This window comes from Rhea pennata, chromosome Z, assembly GCF_028389875.1.
Source record: "Rhea pennata isolate bPtePen1 chromosome Z, bPtePen1.pri, whole genome shotgun sequence".
Lineage (NCBI taxonomy): Eukaryota > Metazoa > Chordata > Aves > Rheiformes > Rheidae > Rhea > Rhea pennata.
In genome coordinates this window covers 11,717,925-11,744,874 of record NC_084702.1, presented here as the reverse complement: position 1 = coordinate 11,744,874, position 26,950 = coordinate 11,717,925, and the positions used below count along the sequence as shown (strand labels likewise).

Genomic DNA, 26,950 nt, shown 5'->3' with positions numbered 1-26,950 from the left:
TTTGATACATTAAAAAATCTATACATTTCTTAGACTAAAATACAGTTTTGCATCAGTAATCTGGCACAATGTCAGTTTACACAGAAAATCTAAGATTAGATCAGCACTGTTAACTTCCCTTCTCTTCCCACATTCACAGCTTACAGTATAAAACATTTCAAGTTCTCAGACAACAATAAACAGTGTCACATTTAGTCTTCCCATTCTAAAAGGAGGTGGCAGTCCACTGGAAAAAGGAGCACTTGTTAATTGATCTCGATTAATTTAAATCACTCACCCAGTCCAGGGGGTTGCCTGCTCTGTTAGAAGTGAAAGATGAAAAACTTGTTTCCACATGATGCTTTGATGGACTATGACAATGCAAGTATTATTCGAGCTATAGCCAAGCCTTTAAAATCTATTCAGAAGACTCTCCTTCCTCCCTAGGGTAGTAAGTTTAATCAGCAACACAATCCTACAGTATAAAAATAATTCTTTCCTATAAGTAGAGGATTACACCTTCTTTCTTGCTTTGAAACTCCAGAGCAAAATGAAAGCAGAACACAGTGGATATGGCTGTGAGATGTCAGTGAAATGGAATATGAAATTTCTTAACCGCTAGGAAGATTTTGTGTAATGTAATTTTGTGAAACCATGTTCTGCATGGCTCCAGTCAGCTTCTGGCAGTCCATTTCTGGCCTACATAAGAAACAAACAACCTGTTTGCTTTTTACTCCCTCTCTCCCCCAAGGTCCAGCCACTTTTCTTGGGGAGAAGAGGGGACTAAGGCAGACTTGCTGTACTGTTGAGAGCATGCAGCAATAGATGGCAGTATAGCGCAGCTTATAAAGCGCATGGGAGCAGGAGAGACCCAGGGTCCTTTCACACAGTGTGATATGAAAGGCAGCAGACTAGGGCAGTGGTTGGTGTTGGCAGCTACTATTCAGTAGTTCCTCAAGCACTGAATCAGGCAGTGAAGGGCCTTTTGCAAAGAGCGCATACAGCTGCATGATGACTCACCTCTTCTCTATCTTTCTACTTTTGCCTTCCCACCTCCCCTCTTAGGACTATATCCTGAGCTGCTGCATACAGTTCTGGTTTTGAAACAAGTAAGAGATGCATTGTTTTTCGCCAGTGCATCCAAGTTTCTAGCCTCCAAACACAGCTGCATGTCTGACTGCCAAAACAGCAGTAGGATTCAAATTAACATTTCAGCCAAAGTAGAGTAATAGCAAGGACCTCACAAAAACTTATTTTAAAGTGGTAAAGAGGAATTTTTGCAGTCACTTTAAACCAGTATCCTTCAGATTAGCTTTGAGATCCTAGCTGTAAAGCAAACAAGAGGGACTAGAAGTGAAGACCTCCCCTACTCTCCTTCCCTAAGGCCTCACATCCCCAATGACACTGTTGATTCTGTTCATGTCAAATTCCATACTACATCTCCCACTCACCTGTAGGAGTGTGCTTAACCTTGCTGATCAGAAGGAATGTGGGGGAACTGAGGAACTGCCTGATTCCTAGAGAACAAGGCTAACCTCAGCTGTTTCTCTTTTGACAGATTTTCAAGGAAAGACTCTACTGCTTACACTTGGAGAAAAGCTAAGTTCTGTACCTGTCAATGATGGGAGCCAGTCTTTTGTAATCACCTGTTTTTACTGTTGCAAGTGCTAGTCTGAGTGGGACCAGGGAAACTGCTGACAATCTCATCATCTGCTGCACTGTTTCTCTAAAGGAGAAGCCTTTTTATGCTTAGCAGGGACCCATCCCAAAACCAACACTGGCGCACATGCAGTTTTTACTTCAGGGTTAAAAACTAAGACTTTCATAGGAACTCAAGTCAGCTCCCAACTTCTGCTAGATTTCAGGAGTATTCAGCATCCTAATCTCATAAAATCTTTCTGAAATACCTGTCCACATTTTACTCAAGTCAGAGAGGAGAGGAGCAGCCACTTGAGGAATGGCAGCCATTTAGCTTGCCAATGTATTTTATTACACATGTAGGGAGGCTAAAGTTATCTTTAAATATATCAAAATTAGTCTAGTTCTGCTAAAGCTAACTAGTGCTTTTGCTCTTAACCCTGGCGACTTTGGTTGTAAGGTAAGTCCCACGTTTCTGTAAAAAGGTACCAAACACTTAAAATATCAAATCCTGCTCAGCCTATTCACACATTACTTGACTGCTGCAGTGAGTCAGATGAGTAGGATTTGACGGTGTTTGCTAGTTTTCTGCTAGTTCTAGCTGACCTCTCCCAAATGGATGCCAGGTAGCTTAATTTCCAAATAGATGTTTTCAGAAGGATTCACGTGACTTGTTGTTCCTAGAAATACTTTCATAATTCTACCATCACTGAAGAGCTTTGGCTTGATGGCATCAGCTTGCAAACACTCCAAGACACATCACAGCCTTGTCCTAGAATAGAAATTCTGCCTTCCATACATGACACCTACATCACAAGAGACAAGTTTCATCTCTTCTCTGATCTCTCCAAATATAAAAAAAAATCTTGGAAATCAGTATTTGCTACAGAGCACAAGAAATACATATTTACTAATCTCCATGATCTCTCTTGTTATGTGCTGGAAATAACAATGGAAGTGAAATGGCTGAAATAGAACTTAAAATTAAATATTTAGAGTAGACTTCTGTCACCCCTAAGAACCAAGCAATGCTTCAAACAGGTATTTTGGGTTTTGTTCTGGGGAATAGATTTTTTTTTTCCCCATAAAGACAACATAAGATTTCTGTGGTGATAATGCAACACTACCAAGTTGTTCAGGAAGCAACGGATCTGAGATTTAGAAAACAATATCTGTACAAGCAAAGCCATAGTTTTAAAAACAAGAGTGCTTACTGGTATTTACTTTTAAACCTTACTCAATAATTCTTAAATGACTGTGCCATATTCAATACAACATGTAATATGCATTAAGAAACAAATGATCACTGCTTCATGATTATGAGTATATATTTCTGCTACATGCATTTTATTCTGATTTCATAAGGTACATTCACAGAATACATTGTAACTATTCATAGCAAACCACTAAAGTGCATGTCATGAGGGCACGTTAAATATGTTGTCTCAAATACTGGCTGATTCAAGCAGAGCTTGTCTCTGCTTTGCATCCCCATTTTCTGCTGAAAGAGTAAGAGCCAGCATACCTTGCCTGCTCCCTGAAAGGGAGCACTGGAGCAGGCTAATTGCTTGCTGTAGGAAAAGCCCTTTCAGAAAAAAAAAGTAACCACCCTGAGAAGGTACTGTAAGGAAATGTGGGGAATGACTCTTGGATTAGCTGCTGGATAACTGGGCCTGTAACTGGGTTTTCTCCTTTAAATTCTCCCTTCTGGGTCACACTTTCCTAATACAAACACTCCTCGAGTTACTATGCCAGGTTAAGGCCACACATTAAACTCCGTCTTGTTTCTGGCCGTTGGATGTGCTTAGTCTATCTGTGGAGCAGTGCAGAAAATATTTGTAGAAATGGGGGTCTGCACTACTGATCACAGCAAGCACAATGATGGGGGTGATGTCATACAAAAAACAGCAACAAAAAGCACTCAAAACCTGAGCTCAGCATCTTCTCCCTTTACCATTCAGCCCAGGTAATTGCCTTCCTGAGGCAATGATTCAGGATATGTGGCATGTCCTAAGATCAGTGCGAAAAAGGAGAGCTGATGCTCTGCCACTTGGCACTTCTTTGCTGAGAAAGCAATATAGAAATGAGAGCTATGAGAGCGATAAAGAATCTCAAGGGCTGAAAGAAACAATAAAGATCTGTTCAGCTTACAAATAAAGCGGAGGACAAAATAGAAATACAAAATCTGAGAATTTTAAAAATTGTGCATTTGTTTTCCTTTAAAGTGTAACTGACTGGAGACTACGATTCAAACCGTCTGCAGGAACTAGTAATTACCTTGGCTCATTGTTTTTTTAAAAACCGAATTATCCAGCCTGAATCACTAGCCCTCAAGCAGTGCTTGGGTCAGTGGACCTTCCCAAGAGATGATTTCTCTACCTTAGCTGTCTCATCTACTCCCTCTGCAATGTCATTCCCAATGCAGAATCAGCATTACTCTCCAGTCAGAGTTTCTCACAATGCAATTCATGTACTAGCAGAGAAAAACAGCTGGCATGTAGAATATTTAGTCTACCACCACTGGCAACCCACAGCACCTGTACTGCCAACCAGGGATTTACATTCAAAGGGCTCTCCTTTTCTACTATCCCCACTAGTGAAGGAAAGGAAAGCATTGTCTAAATTTGTCCTGAAAAGTTATCTTTGGAGTTCAATTTTCTACTTATCCCCTTGCACAAGACAGGGCTGGAGGAGGGCAGCTTGTAGTTTTGTTGCAAATAAGCTTCAAGGAGCATCCAAAAGCTTTAAAGGGCCACTAGAAAGCCTTGCATGAGGATGTAATGCATTTTGGCATGGTCACTTTGCAACTGACAAGTTCTACATGCCAGGTATATGCGCAAGAACAGTGCACAAGATTTTATTAAAAATTTCATAATGATATAGATATAGCACTCAAACATTACAGCTACCCATAGAAAAGTGTTGTCTGTATCTTTTAAACACCCTGTAAATAAAACAATTTTATTTGTAAAACAGGATAAACTGTTAAAAAATTGGTGCACAGTCAAGTCATACAAAAATACAAAATTTGTTTCCAGTTGCAGTCCTGTTATGAATTAAGAGAAAAGCCCCCACGCAGGATTTCCAGTGAGCAGAGAGTACAAACCTGTGGAACATGTCATGGCAGAAATATGATGTCAAAAATGAACAGAATCCAAAGCTTCAATAACTTCCAATAATCTCCAAACTTCCAAATCAGATGGAAACTACAGTTTCTCCAGAGCAACCGGGTATGTTGTAAGTCTCTTAGCCTTGAAATCCTATTCCTAGGATTCTTCTGAGCCAGTTTTTATTTTCTTTTGCCAAACCCCACTGATTTGCACAAATGTTCAGGGTTCAGTGGCCAATGCACTTTGGGCCACTGGTACAGCAAAAATTCATTCTCTCCACAAATTGGCTGTTCCAGTTCTTCTTCTAGGTAGCCTAACAGCTAATCTGCATTGAGAAGCCCCATCAGCGCGCCCGTTTAAATCCTAGGTTGAAGTTCTAGTCCAGTTAACACTTAAACAGATATATAACTTATACACAATTTGCCTAAGTTCCAGACAGCTCTCCTCATGTCAGTAGAACTATGGACATGGTTCAGTTAACAAGCGCCTAAGGACTTTAAGGATTAGATCTTAATTATTCTTGCTTTCCCCTTAGCTATCACTTATAAATGTATTTTTTTTTAATTTTCATTATTTTTTCATACAGTTTCTGTAATATGAAAAGAGTAAGTCCTCTCAACTGACTTACTGAAAGAAACCTGAATAAGTTTAAGTTTCAAATTACTTACAGAAGCAAAAGTGAAATATTTCACTATCCCCAAAAGTTAACAGCACTGATTAGTTACATGATAAAAAAAATTCCCTTCATCAGCACTTTAAAAGTCTGGTCTCTGAAAGGAAGCACATAAAGAACCACTTATTACACCTTGATTACGTGAGTGGTAAATTTCTCTACCGAGACATACCTCTCCACTTTATTTGCAAGGCTTCTGTAAAAGGGCTTCTCTCTTTCAAAATATTTTCTTGAATGGAGTGATCAAATTATTGAGGCATTATCTGTACAGAGCTTATATTTAGTGCAGGAGGTTTAAAAATTCTGCTTTGAAATATTAACTTTAACAAAAATAATTTTCTTAAAAAAATTTTAACAAAAGGAGTATATAGCATAGACAGATCATGAGTTCTTAGCAAATACACTTTTAAGCATTTACCATTACAATACACTGAACAACTGAATATTAGCATTCATATCTGGTGAGCTTCCAGAGTGAAAATAAACATAAATATCTAAAAATAAAAAAAGGAGTATGCTCCCACTGTGGTTATGTGATAATGTTAGGTAAATATTCCGGCAGTGACACTTACAAAGAAATGTTTCTCTGTCCCTTACTATTTTACCCATCTGCTACAGTACTTACAAATATGGATGAAAAAAAAGGCAAGGAATGGCCCCTTCTACCTCCCAAAGCTCTCCAGCATTGGATGAAATAAAGCATATACAGTACTTTTTTGTACAGTAAGAGAGTTCATTTCTCTTTCCATCCCCAGTATCCTGACATCTAGTCATGAATTAATCATGAGTATGGCTAAGACTGAGCTTTAATAATCTGTTAATTCAACTGTTCATATGGAAAATGTATACCCTTCGAAGGAGCACTGCCGAAGTGCAAAGGTACCTACTGAAGTCAGAGGAGGGGGGGAGAGGAAAAAGTAAGGTAAAACAGGAAAAAATTGCATAAAAAAACTCATCCTTCCTCATTTTCTAGTTTCCATTAGCAAGGGCTCCCACATATCTGAATACCTGAGGAGTTGGTTATTGTGATATCTGACACCGAAACAAAACTACATGTCTCCCACTGTGTCCCACCAGGCCTGCAAGGTAAAATGTCTGCTTACAAATCAGTTAATATTGAATTAACTCTCACTGAAACCACCTTTTGAAAATCTAAATTTGATTTAATTTTAAGCTTTTACTCAGAACTGTCCTGAATTTAATGTAAATTTAAACAAATCAAACAAGCAAAATTCTCAGCACATTTGCAGTTTCATGGGAAATCTGGTATTTGATTCTCTAAAACCAATCATTGTTTAAGATCTTTACAATGATATCTCCTCCAGATTGTAAAATATCAAGCAGATACGAATCAACATTTCCATGACCACAATGAGTAATTAAAAAAAAAGGAACAATGATAAAGCTGCTTGTAAAAGCCACCCGTATGAAAAGAGTACATGTTTCACAAAAATAATTGTTAAAAAAAGTATTAAATCCCTGTTCCTTTTCTCTGATTTTGGCTGTTTTTTTTAATATATATATATATATATGTATGTTTTTATGTATATATGTATATATATACTGTTTTGGAATGTCAATGGGTTCCATAATGGCTGGCTAGTTTCAAGATGAACTTGCTCCAGAGGCCTAGAAAACAAAGTCATACAGTACAGTCTTAGACAAATGCCAAAGGATAAGGAGAAAATGAGTCAAAAGGTCACTGGAAATTGTAAAAAAAAAAGTAGTGTGAAAGATTTTCTTTTCCTATGTCTTGACAGTCTCTTTGGAGACAAGAGGTCCTAAGTGGTTCCTCACCTCTGCTATTAATACCTATTTAAAGTACAGTTGTATTTTGGGAATTTCACTTTTGGATCATGCCTAAGAAATATCAATGTTTAGAGAAACTGAGGCAAAACAATACAGACTCACTTTTTTGAAAAAGAGTTTTGTTTAATCCCGAGACACCTAATTTTGAGGCACCACTATTGCAGAATATACTTATGGATACTATTTTGATAGTAAGAGAAACTTTTATCAGTGCTTCAGGAAAGGTATCAGAAATTGCACACACAGAATTACCACTACCTCCATTGCATCCTATTCTTGTCAGGAAGAAGGTCCCAAAATTTCAGACCTTATACAGTGGGAAATGAAACCCCCCAAACTAAAGACCACTTGAGAAAATAACGCTCATCAGCTCTAAAGATGACTATCAAATGAGCAGAACTGTATGTCAACATATGAGTATGTCAGGCTGAGAGTCCCAAGGGCTCAGCATCCTTCAGCAGTCCTAGGAGGACTTTCAGTCATTGCCAAAGTTAAGTGCTTAGAGCCAAGTTTCTAAAAGAACAAAAAGACCCCTGACTTGCAATTGCTTGGTTTGTCTTTTTGCAAGTCGGGTGGATAAATATTTTAATATACAAGTTTTAGGCAGCCAAGAACAAAAGTTTGGATAGCAGTTTGTGCTTGCTCTGAAGAAAGCATGGGTGGAAACCACTTAAGATAAACAAACAGTCTGAATTAGAAGTTGAGATAAAATTTTGGGGTAAGATTTTTTGAGCCTATCACTAGAGGATGTGCAAACCCAATTCTCAATCATCCTAAACACAGCTCTACATTTATAATGCTTAAACCACTTGGAAAATCCCAGCATTAATGTCTCGTTCAATTAGAATTACTCTCTGAAGGAAACAGTAAGAGAGTATAGAACTAGTTTTTAAAATTTAAAAACACAGCAGCACTTAGGCATAAGCAGATCTAGAGACTGGTATGTTACATAATGGATAGCAAAACACACAAAGCTAAACATCTATTGATTCTAGACCAGAAACTCATTCCAGCTAGGTAAAAAGGTGCTCATGCAACATAGCTTCACATACCTCATTTTAAAAAAAATCTGTGTATATATATATGTATACACACACACACACTATTAGCATACATATGGATTCCATGAGTTAAAAAAAAATTTTGTCCACTTGTTAAGGAACTGAGGTAAGCCCCAAATATTCTGAGAAATTAATGACAAAAATACTATTTTATTTTACAAAGTCATATTGCACAATGACAAATCATAGTTTGCCCAGCTTGGCTTCTCATCATATGCTCTCAGTTCTCTACCTTCCGAACTCATTCTCCTATCTTGATAACTGTATTATCTGCACCATTTACAGCTGTTCCTTATTTCAAGCTACTCAGACATGCAATGCCTTCCTTACAGGCACATCATAAGTAAAACAGGCTGCAGAAGCATAAATGATGCATTGTTCACTGTCTCTGTTTCGGACAGTGTGAGATGGAAAGAGCACACAACAGACAAGCAACATAAGTAGTTGGCAATAAAAACAAACAACTGGGAGAAATGACATTTAAGCAGGTTGAAAGGAATCACTGTATCCAAGCCTTTGGCACTGTATAAAATAATTTGGTAAGTGCTTAAATGCCTGGTCCTACTTTGCAACAATGGATGCATTTAGTAGTGTTCTTCAGGCTCTCAGACTGAATGCAAGATGAGCAAGAACTGTTTAGTTCAGCACTGTAGAGAGGATTAAAGCCAGAATAGACTAATGAATTCCAGAGTCATCTTATTTTGAGAGTGCTCAACAGTGGGGGCTGGGTGTGTATATCACCTAGCATGCACTACTAATCCTAATGAAATGACACTGTTTTTGTTTTATATAACACAGTTCCTTTCACCTTACTTTTACAGGAGATGGTCTCAGCTGTGACAAAAACTCTGCCATCCAGGTGATAGGCAAGCTCACAAACAGAAAAAGCAGAACATCTTGAGTGATACAGAGAACAAAAACTTCTCCTGAAGAAGTGCAGTCAGTAAAGACAAAGAGGGAGAGGAAGTAAAAGTGAAACTCTTGGAGGATCGCCACCTCCTCATCTGCACCTACCATTGGTTTTAGCTCTCTGCCCTCAGCTCCACCTCCTCGGCCAGCTTCTTTCATAGATTTTCTACTGTTCTCCACAAACTCCTGAAAAACAGTAATAAAGTAATATGCAAATATCTGCTCTAGATACAAAAGATACAAAATTTAAAGATGCAACTTGTGAACACAAATGTGAACATGCTTCTCCCCCTTCTTTTGGTCAGACTTCTCCACAAAATATCAAAAGATAGCCATAAGAGTCTCCCTCATCTAATTCTGAAGAACTGGAAGCCAGATAGATTTGTGTGTTAAGTACTGTTAGAAGTTTTATGTTTACCACACAATACTCTCCTTTATGGGAAGAGGTAAGAGGGTGACTGTCAAAAAACAAAGATCTCAGTTACTGCATCCATCCTGTGAATAGTGTGGAATGTTAGAACACCATTAAACAGAAGAACTTGGGAGTTAACTACTTGCAAAACATTGTTGATTTCTCTAACTTCTCTGAATGTGGCCTCTTAATTTTTTTCAGATCTGAACAACCAATTAATTATATATTCTTCTGCTAAAAGACTAACAAAAGTGCTAATTCTGCTTTTGCCTTTTATTTTTCCTTCTCTTAAAGGCAAGCATTCTGGAACAAGTTTCAATAAATTTTAGGCTGACATTGTTTTGTGATCTCTCCTATTGACTAAAGAAACCTGCAGTGCTTTCATGATTAACCTATGCTGTCTTTCTAGACAGGCTGCTTTATTTTACTGTTATTCTGTGCTAAAACACAACTAATCAGCTAGGATTTTCTTTATTATATATTCTGGTTTCTGTAGTATTTTACCAGAATTTTACATTTAAATTCTTGAGATTCTTTTCCAACAATAAGAGGAAAAAATTTAAGAAGTTGTAAGAGTTTTCTTCTAGCCTATGCATCTAGGGGTACATTTCACAGGGACATCTTCCGTGGTTGCCACTTAAAATAGAAAAAAAATCAAGAAAATAACAAAATCACCAACAAACTGTCAGCCTAATTACAGCCTCAGGAGCAGAATTTTATATTTTGATATCTGACTAGAGTGAATTGATATCTCATTAGAGAGAATAGGGGATAAAATGGCACCAAGAAATGAATTCTGCAAAGGGCTTTCACACAGCATCCTGGCTCCAAAGCTCTAGGATGAACGTAAAAATCTCTGGTTTCAAAGAGAAGCATCCTTGGGGCTCTGTCTTTCTGAATGAAGAAAAACTACTGTGATTACTATTTACATATGTTTGTGAGTGAGGAGAATAATCTACTATTTGCTCTCTTCTTCTTCCCAAGGGGAAAGTGAAAAAAACAAATCCTTTTCCCTTGTTTCCCTTCTTTCTTTCTGGCCAGAAGTCATTTATAATAAAAGATACCTATGGTAATGATTCTGTAAGAAGACACTTCATCTGACACCCAGTGAATAGAAGCCAGTAACAGTGGTGCTAAAAGGGGGAGGCATCATTGCTTACCTGATACTCAGATTACTCCCTTTGCTAATATCAAGTCATTAACAAAACAGCAAGGTAATCCAGCTAAATGACAGTCTTCTGGCCAGCTGGAAAGCTCATCCTGCTCTCAAAATATCCAGCTTATGGAACCATATCCTTAGATTTCAGGGAGCATTGGGAAACTTACCATGAGAACTTTATCCATGTAGAATTCCCTCCCAGGGCTTCCGTCATTGTATTTTGTATCAATAGCAAAACATAAGAAGAGGACATCAACAACCATTTCATAAATGGAAAGGAAGCAGTGAGCAACCAGGAATGCAAAGAGGCAGACAATGATGAGTGGCAGCACCCAGATGGTGTAATCTTGTTGGTAATTCAGCAACATAATCCCTGCCAAGCCTGTACTGCAGACAATTAGGACCTGAAGAAGAAAACAGAAAACAATTCTAATGAACAACTCTAATGTCAGAAGCCCTTTTTTTTTTTTTTTTTTTTTTTTTTTTTTTTTTCCCTTAAACCTGTGAACCTCTTGTTCTGCGAGGGCTAGAACTGAGGGTTGCAGATGCTTGTGGTAACAAAACCTTTACCTCCTCAACATCCTGTATCCTTTTGAGTGAATGAGATTTTATCAAAGGTCCAGCATTTGAATATCAGATTGATTTCAAACACATCTTCAGTGTAAGAGGCATCATTCAGAGCTCCTGAAAGCTAATTATGTTTATATCATGCCGTCATCCTTCTAGTGTTATAGTGCCAATCATAAAAACCTCAAAACCAGAGCCCACTAACCACCTAATGTGTCATAGCTTGTGTTTTGTGGGTTTGGGGAAGAAGGAGAGGGTATTTTTCATTTTGCTGGAGGAAACAACTTAGAATGTCTTCTGAGCTTGTGTTATCACCTTTTTACCTCTATACAGAGAAAGTAGATGAAAATGAACGTAAGGTACTTTCATTTCATATCGATGCATAATGTCCTAGAACTACTGCATGTCTGTCTATGGCTCTAGCAGATGTCTCACTGAGTAATATTTTGGTCTTTCAGAATGACAAAGAAACTAAAACAATTGCTATGACCACTCAATATTTTGAACATTTTCTGAACCTTTTATTACAAACAGAAACTAAACCACCAAAATTTAAAATGCTGCTGCTTTACTATATTATGAAAATATTGATTTGGACTGGTAGAAGAACCAGACTGGCAGCCTAAGCACTTTTTAGCTGATACTATTTTTGGTATGTTGCACTCTTCATTTAAACACTTCTGACACCCTTGAATTTCTCTAAAAACTTTAAAGTCATCTTTTCAGGGATATGTTTCTGCACTATGTGTTTCATGATCTCTCAGCCACCTTTATTTTTGTTAGATGTGTCTTTCTCCTCAAATTTCATTGACTTAATTACTGGGTCAGACGTTCAGCTTGCAGTAGTCTGATTTAATAGAAGTATATGAATGTTGTAAGGAAGACTGTTCAGTCCAAGTTGTGTCCAAATACTTGAGAACAGGTGGTTCGGTGGATTGGTATTAAGTATTCGAGTAAATCCTCCTTCAGCAGAAAATCCTTCACTGGATAAGAACAATAAGAACTTCTTAAAGTACATCTCCATCAGTTTTGGAGACAGAAAAGGCTGACTGACCACAACAATTACTCTAGTCACATTTTAGATCTCAAATTAAATTTAACTTAGTTCTCTGAGCTGACAGTTCCTTAGAGCAGGATCCTGTACTGTCTTCAAGTCCAGTATTGTCAATAATGTGTCAATTTTCTTTGAAACTTTGGAGATTCCTTACTAAATAGAATTTCTAAGAAATGTCTCCTTTCCTTAAAATTTAAAGTTTTTAATTACAGATCCAGTTAAAAAAATCAGACCTCTGGTCACTTGACTCCTCACTCTCTAAAAATACATGCAAAAATTTGTTTTATTATTTTTTTCTAAAAATTATCAACATCTAAAGCTCCTCTTTTCTGATCAATTTTACTTAACAAAGGCAGATCATCTGTTTATCCTCCTCTTTCCTGGATGGCCCCTTCCTGATAGGATGCAACTAGATGTGATAAAACTGCATGTTAGGAGAGAGGAATCTGAAAGCATTTTGTATCTGAGATGCAAGCCATTACCAAGGAAAGCTTGCTGCTAACACAAACAAAAACACACATGCACAGAAAACACAAACAACCCCCCACCTCAAAACATAGCTTTGAAATATCAAGGTCCCTAACAGTAGACATACCTTTCCTAGGAAGAGCATGAAATCTCCCACTGTATTTATGGCAGCCACTCGCAAAGCGTTCTCCACTAGAATAACAAAGGCATCCTTTGCTGAGGTGCAGAAGTTGGTACTGTTGATAGCTGTGGCTGTATATGCATTCTGAGACAAGAAAAAGGAAGCCTTATAGATTGATCAGACATTTCAGACCTCACACTCCTAAGTTTTTGTTCAGTAGCAATTAGGAGATGACTTCAGAGAGCTACTTACCCCTTCCAAAACAGGAAGTGCTCTGTTCCACAACAGTAGATTTAATGACAGACATAGCTACTTGAGAAATATCAACTTGACCAGGTTAAAAAATGTTAAGAGTGGTATTCTAAAAATAGCTTCACAAGCTTTTATTCTCCAAGAGCAGGGGGCAAAGTAGGGGGCAAAGGAATAAATATGGTCTTTTGAATGGTCACAGTAAGCCATATGACTTAATAACATACAACCTACTATCATATGACACAGTAAGATATGTCAATGAGTGCAGATTCCCTTGAGAGCTGCTAAATCAAGCAGTATGGTTCATCTGAGAAAAGACTATGAGGTACAGTTACAATTCTTCTTGCTTGTTCTTCATTTACACATTAATAAGTTTGTTTCAAAAAACTAATTAAAACAGAATTTGCAATTTTTCTGCAGGAGTAGGAGGTGAGCAGTCACATTACAATAGTAAGTAGCTAGAAAAAATTAATCCAGATATATAAAGCAGTTTAATAGTCATACAAGTCAGGTAAAATAATCTCCAGATGCTTCAATATATTTTTCTCTGGATTTTACTGCAAATCCTATTTCTAGCTGACATATCAAACCTCAGCCTTGGCTCCAACAGAATACCAACATTTCTGCCTTTGCTTTCTCTCAGTAATTTGAAGTGTTGGTAAGATTTGGTGAGGCTTAAAAGGGAGTCTAAACACAGAAACACACTATATGCAGCCAATAGCAAGATTTACAACCTTTCCACTTCACTGGGCAAAGTCACTTCCAAAACCCTATCTTAAGGTTTTATAAACAGTGGCTTTCTCCTGACCAGAAGAAAAGCATTCCTGTTAAGGATGGCTGGGTAAACAAATGTTTATGTTTACAAAATTACACATTAAGGAACAAAATATTTATTTCTACCTCCAAAAGCAAAAGATTGAGCCGTAGAAGAAGCTGTTACAGGACACGTATTTAACACAGGTGGAAATGCAGGTTAATAAAAAATCTACTACAAGGCGGTCTGAATAGTCACTGTGTCAATTAATACTGTAACTCTTTCACTTAGAAAAGGTTCCCTGTCATGTCCCAGCAAATGTGTTTTCAAAATCAGATGTACTCTGGCAGACTGGGCATAATGCAGAACATCTCTGACCATTGAACAAATCTGTTATAATGTTGAGACACATTATGCACAAAAATGAATACTGGCAATTTTTCATCGTCGTATTGTAAACGAGCACTAGTGTAGTGACTTGCAGTGTAATTTCAGTAATGGAGACAAGATCGAAGTATCTTGATTCATATCAGTCAAGTTCCAAAGTACAATACATTATGTGTCAGCCTCAAACTGCATTCTGGGAATTACACATAATATCAGACTTCTACATAAAGCTTATAATATTGAAAATCTTACCTGATTTAAGTAGGTCAGGCACTTTTCTAGACACCAAAGGCAGCAGATGCAGGCTTTGAGCATACAGCGAGCACAGGCATTTTCCTAGGGCAGCCACAAAATGCAGGATAACAAAGACACACAGTCAAAACAAAAGATCTTAAAGAAACAATACTCCTTTCTGTTTTGGTAACTCATGCGGTCCCCGTCAGTCCTACAGTCCTTTAAGGACCAAATTTTCCAAAATCAGACTTCAAGTCTCCCACACAGACGAAATAAGGTTAAACTGTAAATATATCAAGCTTTGAATTTTACTAAAAGATGAGATGTATTTCTCTTACTTTTCCCTTGATTTGTGTATGAATATACATAAGAATCATTCGTGGTATCTTCACTAGTGTGATAATGAAAGACCCCTTTGCCACTGTTCCTAGGTGGTAACAAATAAGGCGATTAACAGATGCCAGAATAGGAGTAAATGGCAGATTCCTTTTCTCTCTGTGGAAAAAAAAAAAAAGACCAAAGTAGAATGGTCGATATGGATTTAACGACCTCAGATGAAACTGACAAAAACCCTCACCGAACAGGGAAAAGAAATTTCCCAGTCTTTATTCTAGCTTTCAGTGAATATTATTCATACTACACAAAACACTGACCCATCTGTGCAAGTCACAATTTTAGTTCTAATGCAATCATAGGAAAAGGATAAGGATCAGTAGATCTTAAGGATACTCTTACTAGCAGGTGACTGAATTATGTCAGATGCATATTCAGTTTCACACAGTCTTGAAGCAAATTCCTCTTAAAATTGGTATTCGTATTTTCTATCAAGCAAGCTACCTCTATTTCTCTTGCAAAGAACAGTTCAATTCAACATTTAAAGAATGGCTGACTTTTACTATAAATATGAACATCACAATAAATACATGAAAGAAAAAAGAAAAAGCCCAAGCGGAGCAAGCCAAATTCTACTACTCCTTTGGTACGATCACAATAAAGTCTAACCAAGTCTTGAGTTCTCCATCTGGGCAACCCAACCACTTCCTCCTTTTCAAGTAAATGTAACTAAAGGTAGACTTTATACTGTGAAACCTTGAGATATGTTATCATCTGAGTTGTGGGGAACCCGTCCTGCTGAGGTGAGTGGATGGTGAGCATATGTAAAACATCTCTTTATACCTAACCTGATCACATCTGATGTGAAAAGCTGCTGATGGGCAAAACAATGGAAAGCTCCAGATTAATGCCTTTTCCCTCTTTTACTGAGTCAATTTTCAAAGGAGAGTTGTGCTTTTAAAATGCAAGAAAATAGCAATGGAGAGAAATGGATATTTACTGACTTAAAATACAACTCCCATGAAGGCACGATGGGCAGGTCCAGTTAAAAGCAAAATCATTTACCTTCAGGTAATGGAAAATACATAAATTTACAGATGAAGCATGAGATAAAAAGCTTGCTAAGCTACCAATTTCAGTGCAAGATTATCCTTTCTACTTCATATTTTTCTAATGCTTTAGTCAGTCTAGTTTTACTACTTACAAGATTACATTCCTGTAATGTCTTTTAAAAGCTTCACTGATGCATTTAGTCGTTATACTGCAGGACTATATCATTAATGAAACAACAGAATTTCTGTCTGTGCAATAAATTAACTCTATGCTGTTGAGCTATAGATAAACATCCTTTCAGTATTATGTATGTTTTATATATAAGAGATTAAGGCATATAAGCAATCAAGTGTAATCCAGATAACAGTGACAAACTTATTAAACACCTGTGGTGTGAATAAAGCACTTGAAAAAATATCTGCACTTAAAAGATCTATCTAAAAAATCTACTTAAAAATCACTATTTTTAAATAGACTAAAAATCACATGACAAGAATAGAATAAGGTTGCTGGATTTTGTCATTTAAAAAAAGAATTTGTATCTTGTCAATGTCCTCTACTCATGATGCTCTTTATGCAGAAGGGTTGCATTGACAATATTTGAAAAAAAACCTTGAGAACATTGGAAATAAAATTGTAAGTCATCTTCTAGTTGTTCAATAATGACTTTTTTTTTTTTTTTTTTTAAGGAAATGTATCATGAACTGCTAATGTCTATATCTGGAGAAATTTCATTAAAAATTTGCTTTTACAAAAATGTAAGAGGACAGTGTACTTGATTTCTTTTCTCATCAAACATATTGCCGGGAACTCTAAGTCACATACCAAAACGTTCTAATACAGATCACTGAGGTACCATTTATTCTCATGGAATACTAACAAAGCACTGGATATCATTTTTTTCCCTAACCTCCAGATCCTAAATCTCTAAAGCAAGAATTCAGTTTTCACTTGAAGATAAATTTTGAGCTATATTAATGAAAAATTTGAAAATACAGTATTTGTGCATTTTAGAGTTTAAAATCCAAAAGCTGGCATTCATTCATTTCGAAAAGCTTATGATTTTGAAATCGTCTCATGTCTCTGTGAAGCCAAAATCCTTGTGCTTCAACATTGGCAGAGCCATTGTTTAATCGTTAACATCATCAGCGTAGCCTTCTCAAAAAGCTAATGGATACATGTGAAGAGGCCATCGTGCAGTACACCATGATAACACAACTTGAGACACAAATACAGTAAAAAAATACGGAGCTTTAATGCATACATGTTTTGTATCACTTGCACATTTGTGAATGATCTTGTTAGAATCTATGGGAAAACAATAAATCTAATTAGAGCTTAATCTCAAGTAAAAAAAGATAAATGAAGCACTGTGAATAACTTAAATTTTTTGTAATTAAAATTTTCAAAACCAATTGCTGTCAGTTTTTTTTTTAATCTCTATAGAGCTTATCAGCATTTATTTTATAAAAGATGATCTTCCAGGGGCTTTCTACTTCTGTAGACAATCATTCATGTCTTTATGTTGTGCAGAAGTTACAAGGCAAACAGGACTGCAAGTTCATAATACCAATACTACAGTCTATAACCTGCAAAACAGACTTTAGGACTTGATGTGATTTTAAAAGAGTTAATGCAATTTTATTGCTTTCTAGCTACCAAGTAAAAATTATTTCTCTTAAAAGCTCTGTCCCTCATTATTTTTTCTGATTCCATTTCCAGGCTGCTCACAACAGAGCTGTCTACAAAGTCCTTACCTTGTAAAATAGTATGTCACAACAGCCCCTGCTACAGTCATCTGTTGACAGGCTAGGATAAACTCGCTGATCCAGATCAACCCCACCACATGGTACCACCACATATATTTCAAAGGGCCTACCATCCGAAATTCCACAAACCCTTCTTCATTCGGGACAGGACTACCTAAGAATAAATCCAAGTAAAGAAAAAGAAAAAGTCCTTATTCAACACCTATTCTTTCATCAGCTCAGAAGGAAGGAAGCATACAGAATTAGTAGTACATAGCCATTTACAGAGAAATCACTTCAGCTGCTACTAACCCACACTCCCCTCACAAGAATTATTCAAAATTAAGATACTGTTTTTGGAACAAACAATAATGGCAATTTAAAAAAAAATTGAGGATATTCAAAATCCAGCAAAATTTCTATTAATTTTAAGCCATAGAGTTAAAATTTCCAAGAATAACCATGAGCAACAAGTAGCAAGAATTCTTATAACCAAATAAAAGGATTTTTTTTTGAAACCATTGTTTCAAGTTAGCATTGCAGTACCTCTTCTATCTTCTTAGAAATACTTTCATACTTACATAAAAAATAACATTTTCTTGTAAATAAATTGAACTATCAGAATAATTTTGTTTTAGTCAACAAGTTAATTTTCTCTTCAGAATTGTAGGCTTCCTCTTTTCATATTTTCAGATAATGTACACATTTTTGATTCTCCTGGCTTGGATTAAAAAGATCTGGCTCTTTTTGTGCAAAGATTATGTCTAATTGATATTAGTGAAGCTACTAAATTCATATAAAGTTAAAAGCATTAATTAGTCTTAGCAGAATCAAAGCCAATTCAAGAGTTCTTTATTAAAATACACATAGCAATCTAATCTCAGTAATTAAATTAGTCTCTGTGCAGTGATCTTAAATCACAAATTGAAATGTGGAATCGGGACTGCATTTTCAAAGGCAAACATTTTTTGGACTTGCTGTTTCTTAGATAATACATATAGCTCATCATGCAACAAAAACCAAAATTTCAAGGCTAAAGTAATGAGAACAAGAACACATGAATTCTACTACCTCTGCCCCTAGCTAAAAATTTGGGCCAAGAATTCCCAAAGATTTATTTTGTACTACTATGAAATAGCTCTGTGATCCAAAATATTGCTGCTTTTGTATTAGCAGTTAATAATTTCAAAGTTCTAAGGTTTCAGTAATGAATAATGATATCTACTGGCCACAGCTTACTGCAAAATAACACTTATCTCCCATTTTAAAAAGCAGTTTCCAGATTTCCTTGTTGAAATAACTGAGATTTCAACCAACAGGACTGACTAATTCTAGAAGCTCTTGTCAGGTCATTAGCACAGGCAGAGACCTTTCAACTTTCAGGCTCTCTAGAGTAAGGAGAAACTCAGAAAATGGTGGCTGCTCTCACAATACAGTGTACAAACAACTAGGGAAAAAAAACACGCAAAGAATATCTCACTAATAAACTCGAAAAACACTGGAATAATACAGGACATGTAAATTACGAACAACTGAAAATTGCTTCTAGTATATTTATGTTTTGGGAGACAGTCAAGAGACTTTTCATTACTTGTCTCTATCTGTATGTGAACTTGTGAAAATACACTACCTTCTATCTTCAGATTAGACTATCTGTTCTTAATCTGTTTTTCTAAAATCAGAGAGAATTATTTGCAAAACTTATAGAAGTTTTAAGATTAATGGACTCCTGTGGTTATCAACATGCCAACTTACATCAAATCAAAAAGCTGCCCTAAGACACAAAGTAACATAAACGGGATACAGACTCCCAAATGCTCGATAACTTTCCAGACGTACATTGAAGTCACTGAAGCAGATGAAAATTGGGCACAAAAGTATTTTTGTTTGTTTTTTCAGAGGTTCAACAATGCTTTTTAACCAAATCCATTTGAAACCTTACAAAAGTAAAGTGAAATTTAAAATAAGCCTGGTAGCTGCTTACCTGTAGTGCCAAGGAAAAGCAGGACGGTAATCCAGTACGTCCAGAACAGGATAAGCACAAAGAATGTCCAGAATGGCTGGAAGACTAGCAGTGGCAGGTGAATGAAGACCTTGCCAGCCACGTGGAACAAGGCAATGGTGAGAGCTACTCGTTTGCGCATAACTAACATGATCAAGAACAAGATAACCTAGAGGAAGAGGTTTTGAAATGACATTTTAAAGAAGTGAAAAAAAGCAAGATAAAATTTTGTGCAACTAGAATTTTCAAACACAGCAAATTAACATGCTTCTGGTGGGTGATACACTTATAAGCTTACAAGATCAAAATTTAAATCTTCTATCAGCTTCTTCAATGATAAATTATTCTTCAAATTCTATTTCTGGAAATTCCAATCTCTTACTTATTTGGAAGTGATCTCAGATAGAAGTGACCAGGCCAGATTCCACCCTTATGTTGTACAGGTGAATGAAATCAAGAGAACTGCAAAGATTTAATCAGGAATATAGTTTACCATTAATTTTTGGACAAGGTATGGTGGACTTGCCTGGTAAATCAGTTAAATATTGTTAGTTTTTAATAAGTCAGTCATTCTGAAACAAGGCATAGCAAGACCAGAAAAAGTTAAATTGTTTCAGTATTGTCAGTATTTAAGTTTGCAATGATTTTTCTGTAAGTGGAACAATTTGGGGAATAACTGTTTTCAGTATTTCAGAAGTATTTCAGAAGTATGAACAGTCTAACGACTGTTAAATAAATTGAAATGATGAAGTACCTCTAAAATAGAAATCTAACAAAAATCTTGTGAATTAAAGTGGATTGGGGGTCCAACACTGCAACTATTCATGGATGTCCCTGTAGACATTTTAGAATAATGCAGAGCAGCTGCAGGGTCAGGAATTCTCTCCTGACAAAAGAAAAACAAGTATTACAGAACAATGCTTGGAATTAAAAAACACCCACAGCAACTCAGTTCATAATAGAAACTCTTCAAAAGCACAACGTGCAATATAAACCTTTCACCTGAATTAAAAAAAAAAATGGAGATAGTCAGTAAGAGAGAACAGGAAAATAATGTAATTATTACAAAACATACCGTGAAGACTGTTGCTGAAATGGCATAGATCAGAAGAGCCTGAAGATTGTCTTTTGCTATTTGAGTCTCAACAGTGCTGGCAGATGCTCGTTGCTTAGCATAGAGCCACCAGAGGACTCCTGTACCACCTACATTTTGGAGTAAAAAAGAAAAATGAAAGATTTCTTTTCTTTTACAGGACACAATCACACTACTTAGCACTGTCTTTTAAATCTAGTCTGGTATAGAATACTCAAGGGCACTGATGGCTAACCCAAAAGGAACTTCTGATGATGGAAAAGTGCTTAGGTCTCCTCTCTTGCTCTCCTCCTAGGCAGACACTTTTCACAGCCTTACCCCAGTAAGTCCTTTTAAAAGATGTGTAGCTCTTTGCCTCTGTGTTTTAGGGTGAAGTGCAAGAAAGGACTAGTCCATAAGGAGTCCCAGAAAAGGTTACAGCTCCCATAAGAGGCAACAGATGATTAAAAAAGGGAGGGGGGGGGGGGGCTGGAGAAAAGGTGATGGAGAAAAGAATGAAACAGTATGGTAGAATGTATTTGGGAAATTAGGAGGGGAGAGAGAGGAATCATTGGATGAGGATGCAAAACAACAGAAGAAACAGAAAAGGAAAACCTATAATGCCTGAGAAGGCTAATGAAAAAGAGAAGGGGCAGCCACAGTGCAGAAAACGTCACATAAAGTTCATAACCTTGATGATGAAGGTCATCAAGAAAATGTCATTCAGGCACTAGAAAAACATCAATGGAAATCCAACGAGGACAAAATGAAGCACTTTACAGATTACTATTCTCTGCTATGAAATTCTAGTGCCTAGAATAGCCAGAATTTCATTCTCATTTTCTGTCTGTCATTCCAAGACATGGAAATTCTCTTAAACACTGGTTTCCAACTCCTCAGTGAGTTAAACACACCCTTTGACAAGCTTTTTCTATTCTGAGTTCCCTTCTCTGTTCCAGTTGTATTTCTCAATCAGCTGCATAAGCTTATCTAAAGAAAATAAGTCTTTGAAGAAGGTACTTCTATCAGATCTAGAACCAAAGATACCCTTGGTCTCTCCTAAACAAACAGCTAGTACAGAATAAGCAGCAAGTCTCACAGAGACATGTTCTTATTCAGTCTGTGTAATGGACGTGATTTTTCAGAAAATAACAGATGGCAATAAGGTAAGTCATTTAACTCTTTCAATTAGCACAGTTATTCAACTTCTGAACAGAATATAAGTGGGGAAAAAAAATCTGTTTTTCCTGTTCTTCTTTGATCACAAATCTTATGACCAATAAGCACAAAAACTAAGTGATCCTAAAGAATGTAGCTGGTCTGCTGAATATTTTCCAGCCTGTGCAGCAATGAATTGCGAGAACCGAATTATAAGTATTTCCTAATTTAATTATTCCACTTTTGTTCCTTCCCTGCTCTTATCTGCCTATACCTTTTGACATTGTTACTGAGTATCAATAATAGAAAACTTCAGTTTCACAAACATAAAAGATGATGGGGATGAAGTAAATCTACTTTCACAGGAGCTGAATCATTTTGGGTAACAAAGCTATCATGGCTGACTGCATTTCATACACATCCCAAGTCATAAAGGACTTCCTGGATCACATGGAAATATGGGGATTTGATTTAGTGATGACAGAAAACCACCTATAGGTCCTCACTGCAAGAACAGACCTTAACAGATCTGCTTAGGGAGCTACTCAAATGGATGACAGGGCTAATCTGTCTATCAGGGTTAACACATCTACATAGCATCCTAAGTTCCCCTGAGGCTGTCCAAGCAACAGGTGCCAGCTGATTCTTGTGTGCTTGAGTTCACCCAGCAGGTTGTTGTGCCATCAGACACATACAAATTCTTTGCCTGCTGACTTATTCTGAAGGCAGGAATTTAAGAAGCCATGTTTAAGCCTCTGTTACAAGAGCTGTGAAGAATACCCTGTATTGCATACAAGGACTGCAGTGATTTAGGCTGAGAGGAAGTTTGCTTGCAAAGCAGGAGGTGCAGCAAGTATCTAAGTAAGCGGCAAAACACAATCTGGTAGAAGATGGCAGTTATAAGGTGTTATTTTCAACAATGTCTTGAAGGGGTTCAAAGGAAAGAAGGGAGGGCATGGTCCTTACATCTGTGCAGGATGTAGCTGACCTGTGGATTAGGAGGACAAAGATTAGAAACGAGTTCTCAAAAACTGGGAGAACAACAAGACTTACCAAGTGATCCCAGAATGACAAGAATTGTTAAAATCCAGACAAGTACTCTTGAAATGTACCTGATTATAACCATCAAAATCATGGACAACACTGCAAAAAAAGACAAATAAAATAAGCAGAGCAATTATTTCAAGGAGAAATGAACTCTCCAATTCTCACTACACTAGATAATTGCCTTTCAATGAAATTTTTAGGCAGAGATATTTATTTTCTGCTGCAAACAAACTCACTGCTCAAATAGGAAAATAGACACTTCTACAAATCCTGCTTTGGTGCTGTCAATTAAAAGAAAAGAGCATAAACACATTTACATGGCACATTACATAAAAGACATAATGCATATGTACAGAGGTGTATTTAGACAACGACAAAACAAACAGTAAGACATGACAGAACTGTGAGTCTAGTAACATGAGCACACCTACTGAGGAACAGAGCAGAACTAACAGTTAAATACACTTGCCAAACAAGTGCAGACAGTACGATGTCTATGTATTTCAAAATGACACACTGGTGAAAGTCAAAAAAAATTACAGCTTTGTTCTTTATTTTCAACATTCAGAGGGTTTTGTAACAAGCTTTCTTGACATAGTTCTACTGCCATCTAGAACAGCACGTTAAAAACCCCTCTTCAAAGTGAGATGACTAAAATGTAGTGCATGTGTGCGTGTGTGTACATGTGTGCATGCATATTCACATTTTTGCACACATTTGTGGACAGCAGTTACACTTCCACATGAAAACAACTGGAAGCAGGCACACAATCTAGTAGTTAGTTTAAAAATATATTCTGTTCAACTGTGGGAGTATGTAAAAGAAATGTGAAAACTATCATACTTTTTCCTCCTTCAAATTAAAATTCATTGTATGTAGAATACTGTACTAATTTCTAGCAATAACAAACAGTAGCACTGTTAATTCAGGCACTAGTTGTCAGATTCTGATTTTTTTTAATCATCATATCAAATTACTACAGCTGTCAGTATAAAGGATTAAACAGCTCACTACTTAGAGCTGAAAAGATATTCAATGGTCTGACCCTTTTTAAACTGGTATCTATTATTCTCTCTCTTTTTCTCTCTCTCTTTTTTTTTTTTAATATAACAAAAAGGCAGACTAAAAACAAGAGGTCTTCTTTTCCTGGAATGTTTTCCTTCTTTTCTTCTAAACTGCAGATTGTTCAACTACATGGCTAGTATCTGGAGCTTTTATTTTAAGATTAAAGGTTTTATATTTAGGAATAAAATCAACTTATTAGGAAAGTAATTAATGTGGGTGAGTGGTGTTCCACCTTAATTCATAAGACTTTATTAAAATAGCCCATCAGCCTAGTGCAATATGAGTGATATGAATTATCACTCTATAGTCCAGAAACGAGCATTTCTCAAGTGTAATAACCATGCAGCATCTCTGTGCTGCTGGAAATTTCCTGCTCTTCAGACAAAGCCAAGATTCTCAAAGGACTGAACTTTTATCTTCCAGTTTGTGGGGATGGGACAAACAACACGAAGAGGCACCTAACTTTCCTCATTTTCCTTTTAAAGCTCCAAAATCCCTTTAACAAACAGTTAAAACATCTTAGAAAAGTATGTTACTGTGCACTTCTTGCCCAGTCTTTTCTATTTGGAAAGGGATTAGGATTGGCAGAAGATGAATGAATACTATAAAAGGGCAATGTAAATATTATAATAACATGAGGACAATGGGAATGCTCTGTTAAGTATGCTGAAAGTACTAATGCCTATTCATCTGGCTCACAACCTCTATCTCGGATCAGGGAAGAGGAGGAAAACCAGGAAGGCACATTTATACTACTCCTGAAAAAGTAATTGAGCTGTCAAATAAAAAAACATTCTGAATAGTTTTCTAAGGGCTTATTGCTATTATACATGTATTCTGCTCATATTGTGCTTAGAGGGTGTTAACAGTCTCCTATTGCAGTACTATGAAATAGCTAATAATGAGAAAAACAATTACCTAGTGATAACAAGCAAAGTCCCATTATAATCTCTTTGCTGGTCATAACTCCACTAATCAGCCTGTGTAAGACACTACTGTCACTGACAAAGGTGATCAGGGCCTCTGCAAACTTGGCATAGCAGGAAATGTTCACAGGAGCACAGCGATGGAAGAATGGAATAGGTGCACTGGTGACACAAGAAAAAAAAATCAGAAAAAAAATTACTCCTACTTAATATAAATGCCACATCAACACACAAATGAAAGGTGAATAGATGCAACCACTCCACCCTCATAACATCATAACCAGGAACTGTGTGTCGAATGCACAAGTGCTGTTGAAATGAGGATGATCATAATGACATGTGATGCAGTTCTTACAAGTAACCCTGTGACAGTGGAGTGCACATTCCAACAGGATATTACCCCTCCCATTCTTAAGAAACAGCAAGGATTAAAAAATTAATGTTCCTATTTCAGCTTAAGCATCTCATATTGAAGTGATGAACCAGCAGACAAAACAACGCCTTTCACTTATGGTGCAATACTGGCCCATATCTGTAGTAATAGAAAACCAAGAATGACAATTCTATACTTGGAAGGATACATTCTATGTTTAAAGAAATCAGCTTTTACAACCATTGTCAATATATTTCTTTAGTCTTCCCCTATACCAAGCTTGCTGTGTAATCAGAAGATTACAGTAGTTACTTCTATTTCCTTTGCTAAAATTACACACTGTATTCTTATACAACATGCAAAGATACATGTAACTGTTTCATAGTTTTTGAACTGTTTTGGAAGCATTCTCTCCAAATATTGATGTTATACATTAAACTTCTCAAAACATTCAGCAGAACTTGTCATGAAGCCCATCAGAAAATACAAGACAGTAAAATCTTTACTTTAGAAGTGAGTAAAGAAGTTGCTTTTATTGGTCATAAACTATGTAAGATCTAGTAAATGACCTATTTCACACTTCGATAAATCTTCTCAGCTGCACTTAAGAAATGTTCCATGAATTACACGTTTTCTTTGCTGCAATTGGATCCAATGAATAAAGTGTTTTTTGTTTTAAGTCAGTCTTCTCTTTTAACTTCTAGGTTTGTTTTCTCCACCCCAATTTTTTTTAAAAGCTTCCAGTGGACTGCAGCAGCAAGCTTTCTTTTGCAGTTTCCTCATTTCAGCAATGATTTCCAAAACAATGATTTCCTGTACTCAATAGCTGTTTGTTAATTCCAAATCCTTGCAAAATTCTAACCATCATTTAAAATATGTAGAGAGAAAAACAGGTGCCATAGGCACATCGTTTCTATGTGCTATGTTTTTTTTGGTGGGGGAAGGTGTCATGCTGAGAACAATGAGTGTGTAATTATTCTGCTCAAAAATGGCGAGAAAATATAATCATCTGCCTTACATAGATAATAATAGATCCTAGGATTTTTTGTGAAGTGACAGATAATTCTAAATTATATTGTTTTAAACTGACTATACTAAGTAAGTAAATGCATTTGCAGATGATCATATTGATGCTCTACTTTTGGTTAGTGAAGATGAAGACAGCAGTTAAACACAGCAAGTAACTGTGCATTAGCCACAGTTGTTAAAAAACATATTAAATCCATAATGACCGCATATTTAAAAAGCAGACCATACACCCTGTCAGCCTTTTACAACATACCCAGCTTTGGTGTATGCAGCATATTGCAATTATTTATATGTAGTGAGACTGGGAAATATCGAAATTGAGAGATTTATCTCATGTTTAATTATTTAAATTTTGCAGAAAGCCTACAGCATATAACAAGTTTTCACTCTCAATGACAAAGCCCAAACTTTGAGCTTCAGGTAAGCAAAGAACTCATTCCTGTGTCTGAATAAGCAAATGGTCATTTTGAAAATGGAACCTAATAGCATGCTATTCCAAAATAAATTCTAGAAGAGGAACAAATGCTGTACTATCAGTCTAAACTCCGTAATGCTGC

At 36.5% G+C, this 26,950-nt stretch overlaps 1 protein-coding gene across 2 annotated transcripts in view; it reads right to left on the bottom strand.

Moving 5' to 3' along the window:
• SLC44A1 (solute carrier family 44 member 1) overlaps positions 1 to 26,950 on the bottom strand; it is a 67,678-nt gene continuing 40,728 nt past the window's right edge. Inside the window, exons 6-16 of one of the 2 annotated variants that reach the window (XM_062599536.1) lie at positions 24,984 to 25,153; positions 23,007 to 23,096; positions 20,799 to 20,926; positions 19,706 to 19,892; positions 17,731 to 17,896; positions 14,926 to 15,082; positions 14,606 to 14,689; positions 12,967 to 13,104; positions 10,918 to 11,154; positions 9,285 to 9,365; positions 1 to 7,029 (exon numbers count right to left, since the gene is read on the bottom strand). In XM_062599536.1, the coding sequence (XP_062455520.1) occupies positions 7,006 to 7,029; positions 9,285 to 9,365; positions 10,918 to 11,154; positions 12,967 to 13,104; positions 14,606 to 14,689; positions 14,926 to 15,082; positions 17,731 to 17,896; positions 19,706 to 19,892; positions 20,799 to 20,926; positions 23,007 to 23,096; positions 24,984 to 25,153 (1,462 nt within the window). In that variant the 3' untranslated portion in view covers positions 1 to 7,005. Of the gene's footprint in view, positions 7,030 to 8,693; positions 9,366 to 10,917; positions 11,155 to 12,966; positions 13,105 to 14,605; positions 14,690 to 14,925; positions 15,083 to 17,730; positions 17,897 to 19,705; positions 19,893 to 20,798; positions 20,927 to 23,006; positions 23,097 to 24,983; positions 25,154 to 26,950 lie in introns of those variants that run through there. The other variant, XM_062599535.1, reaches the window with a different exon arrangement.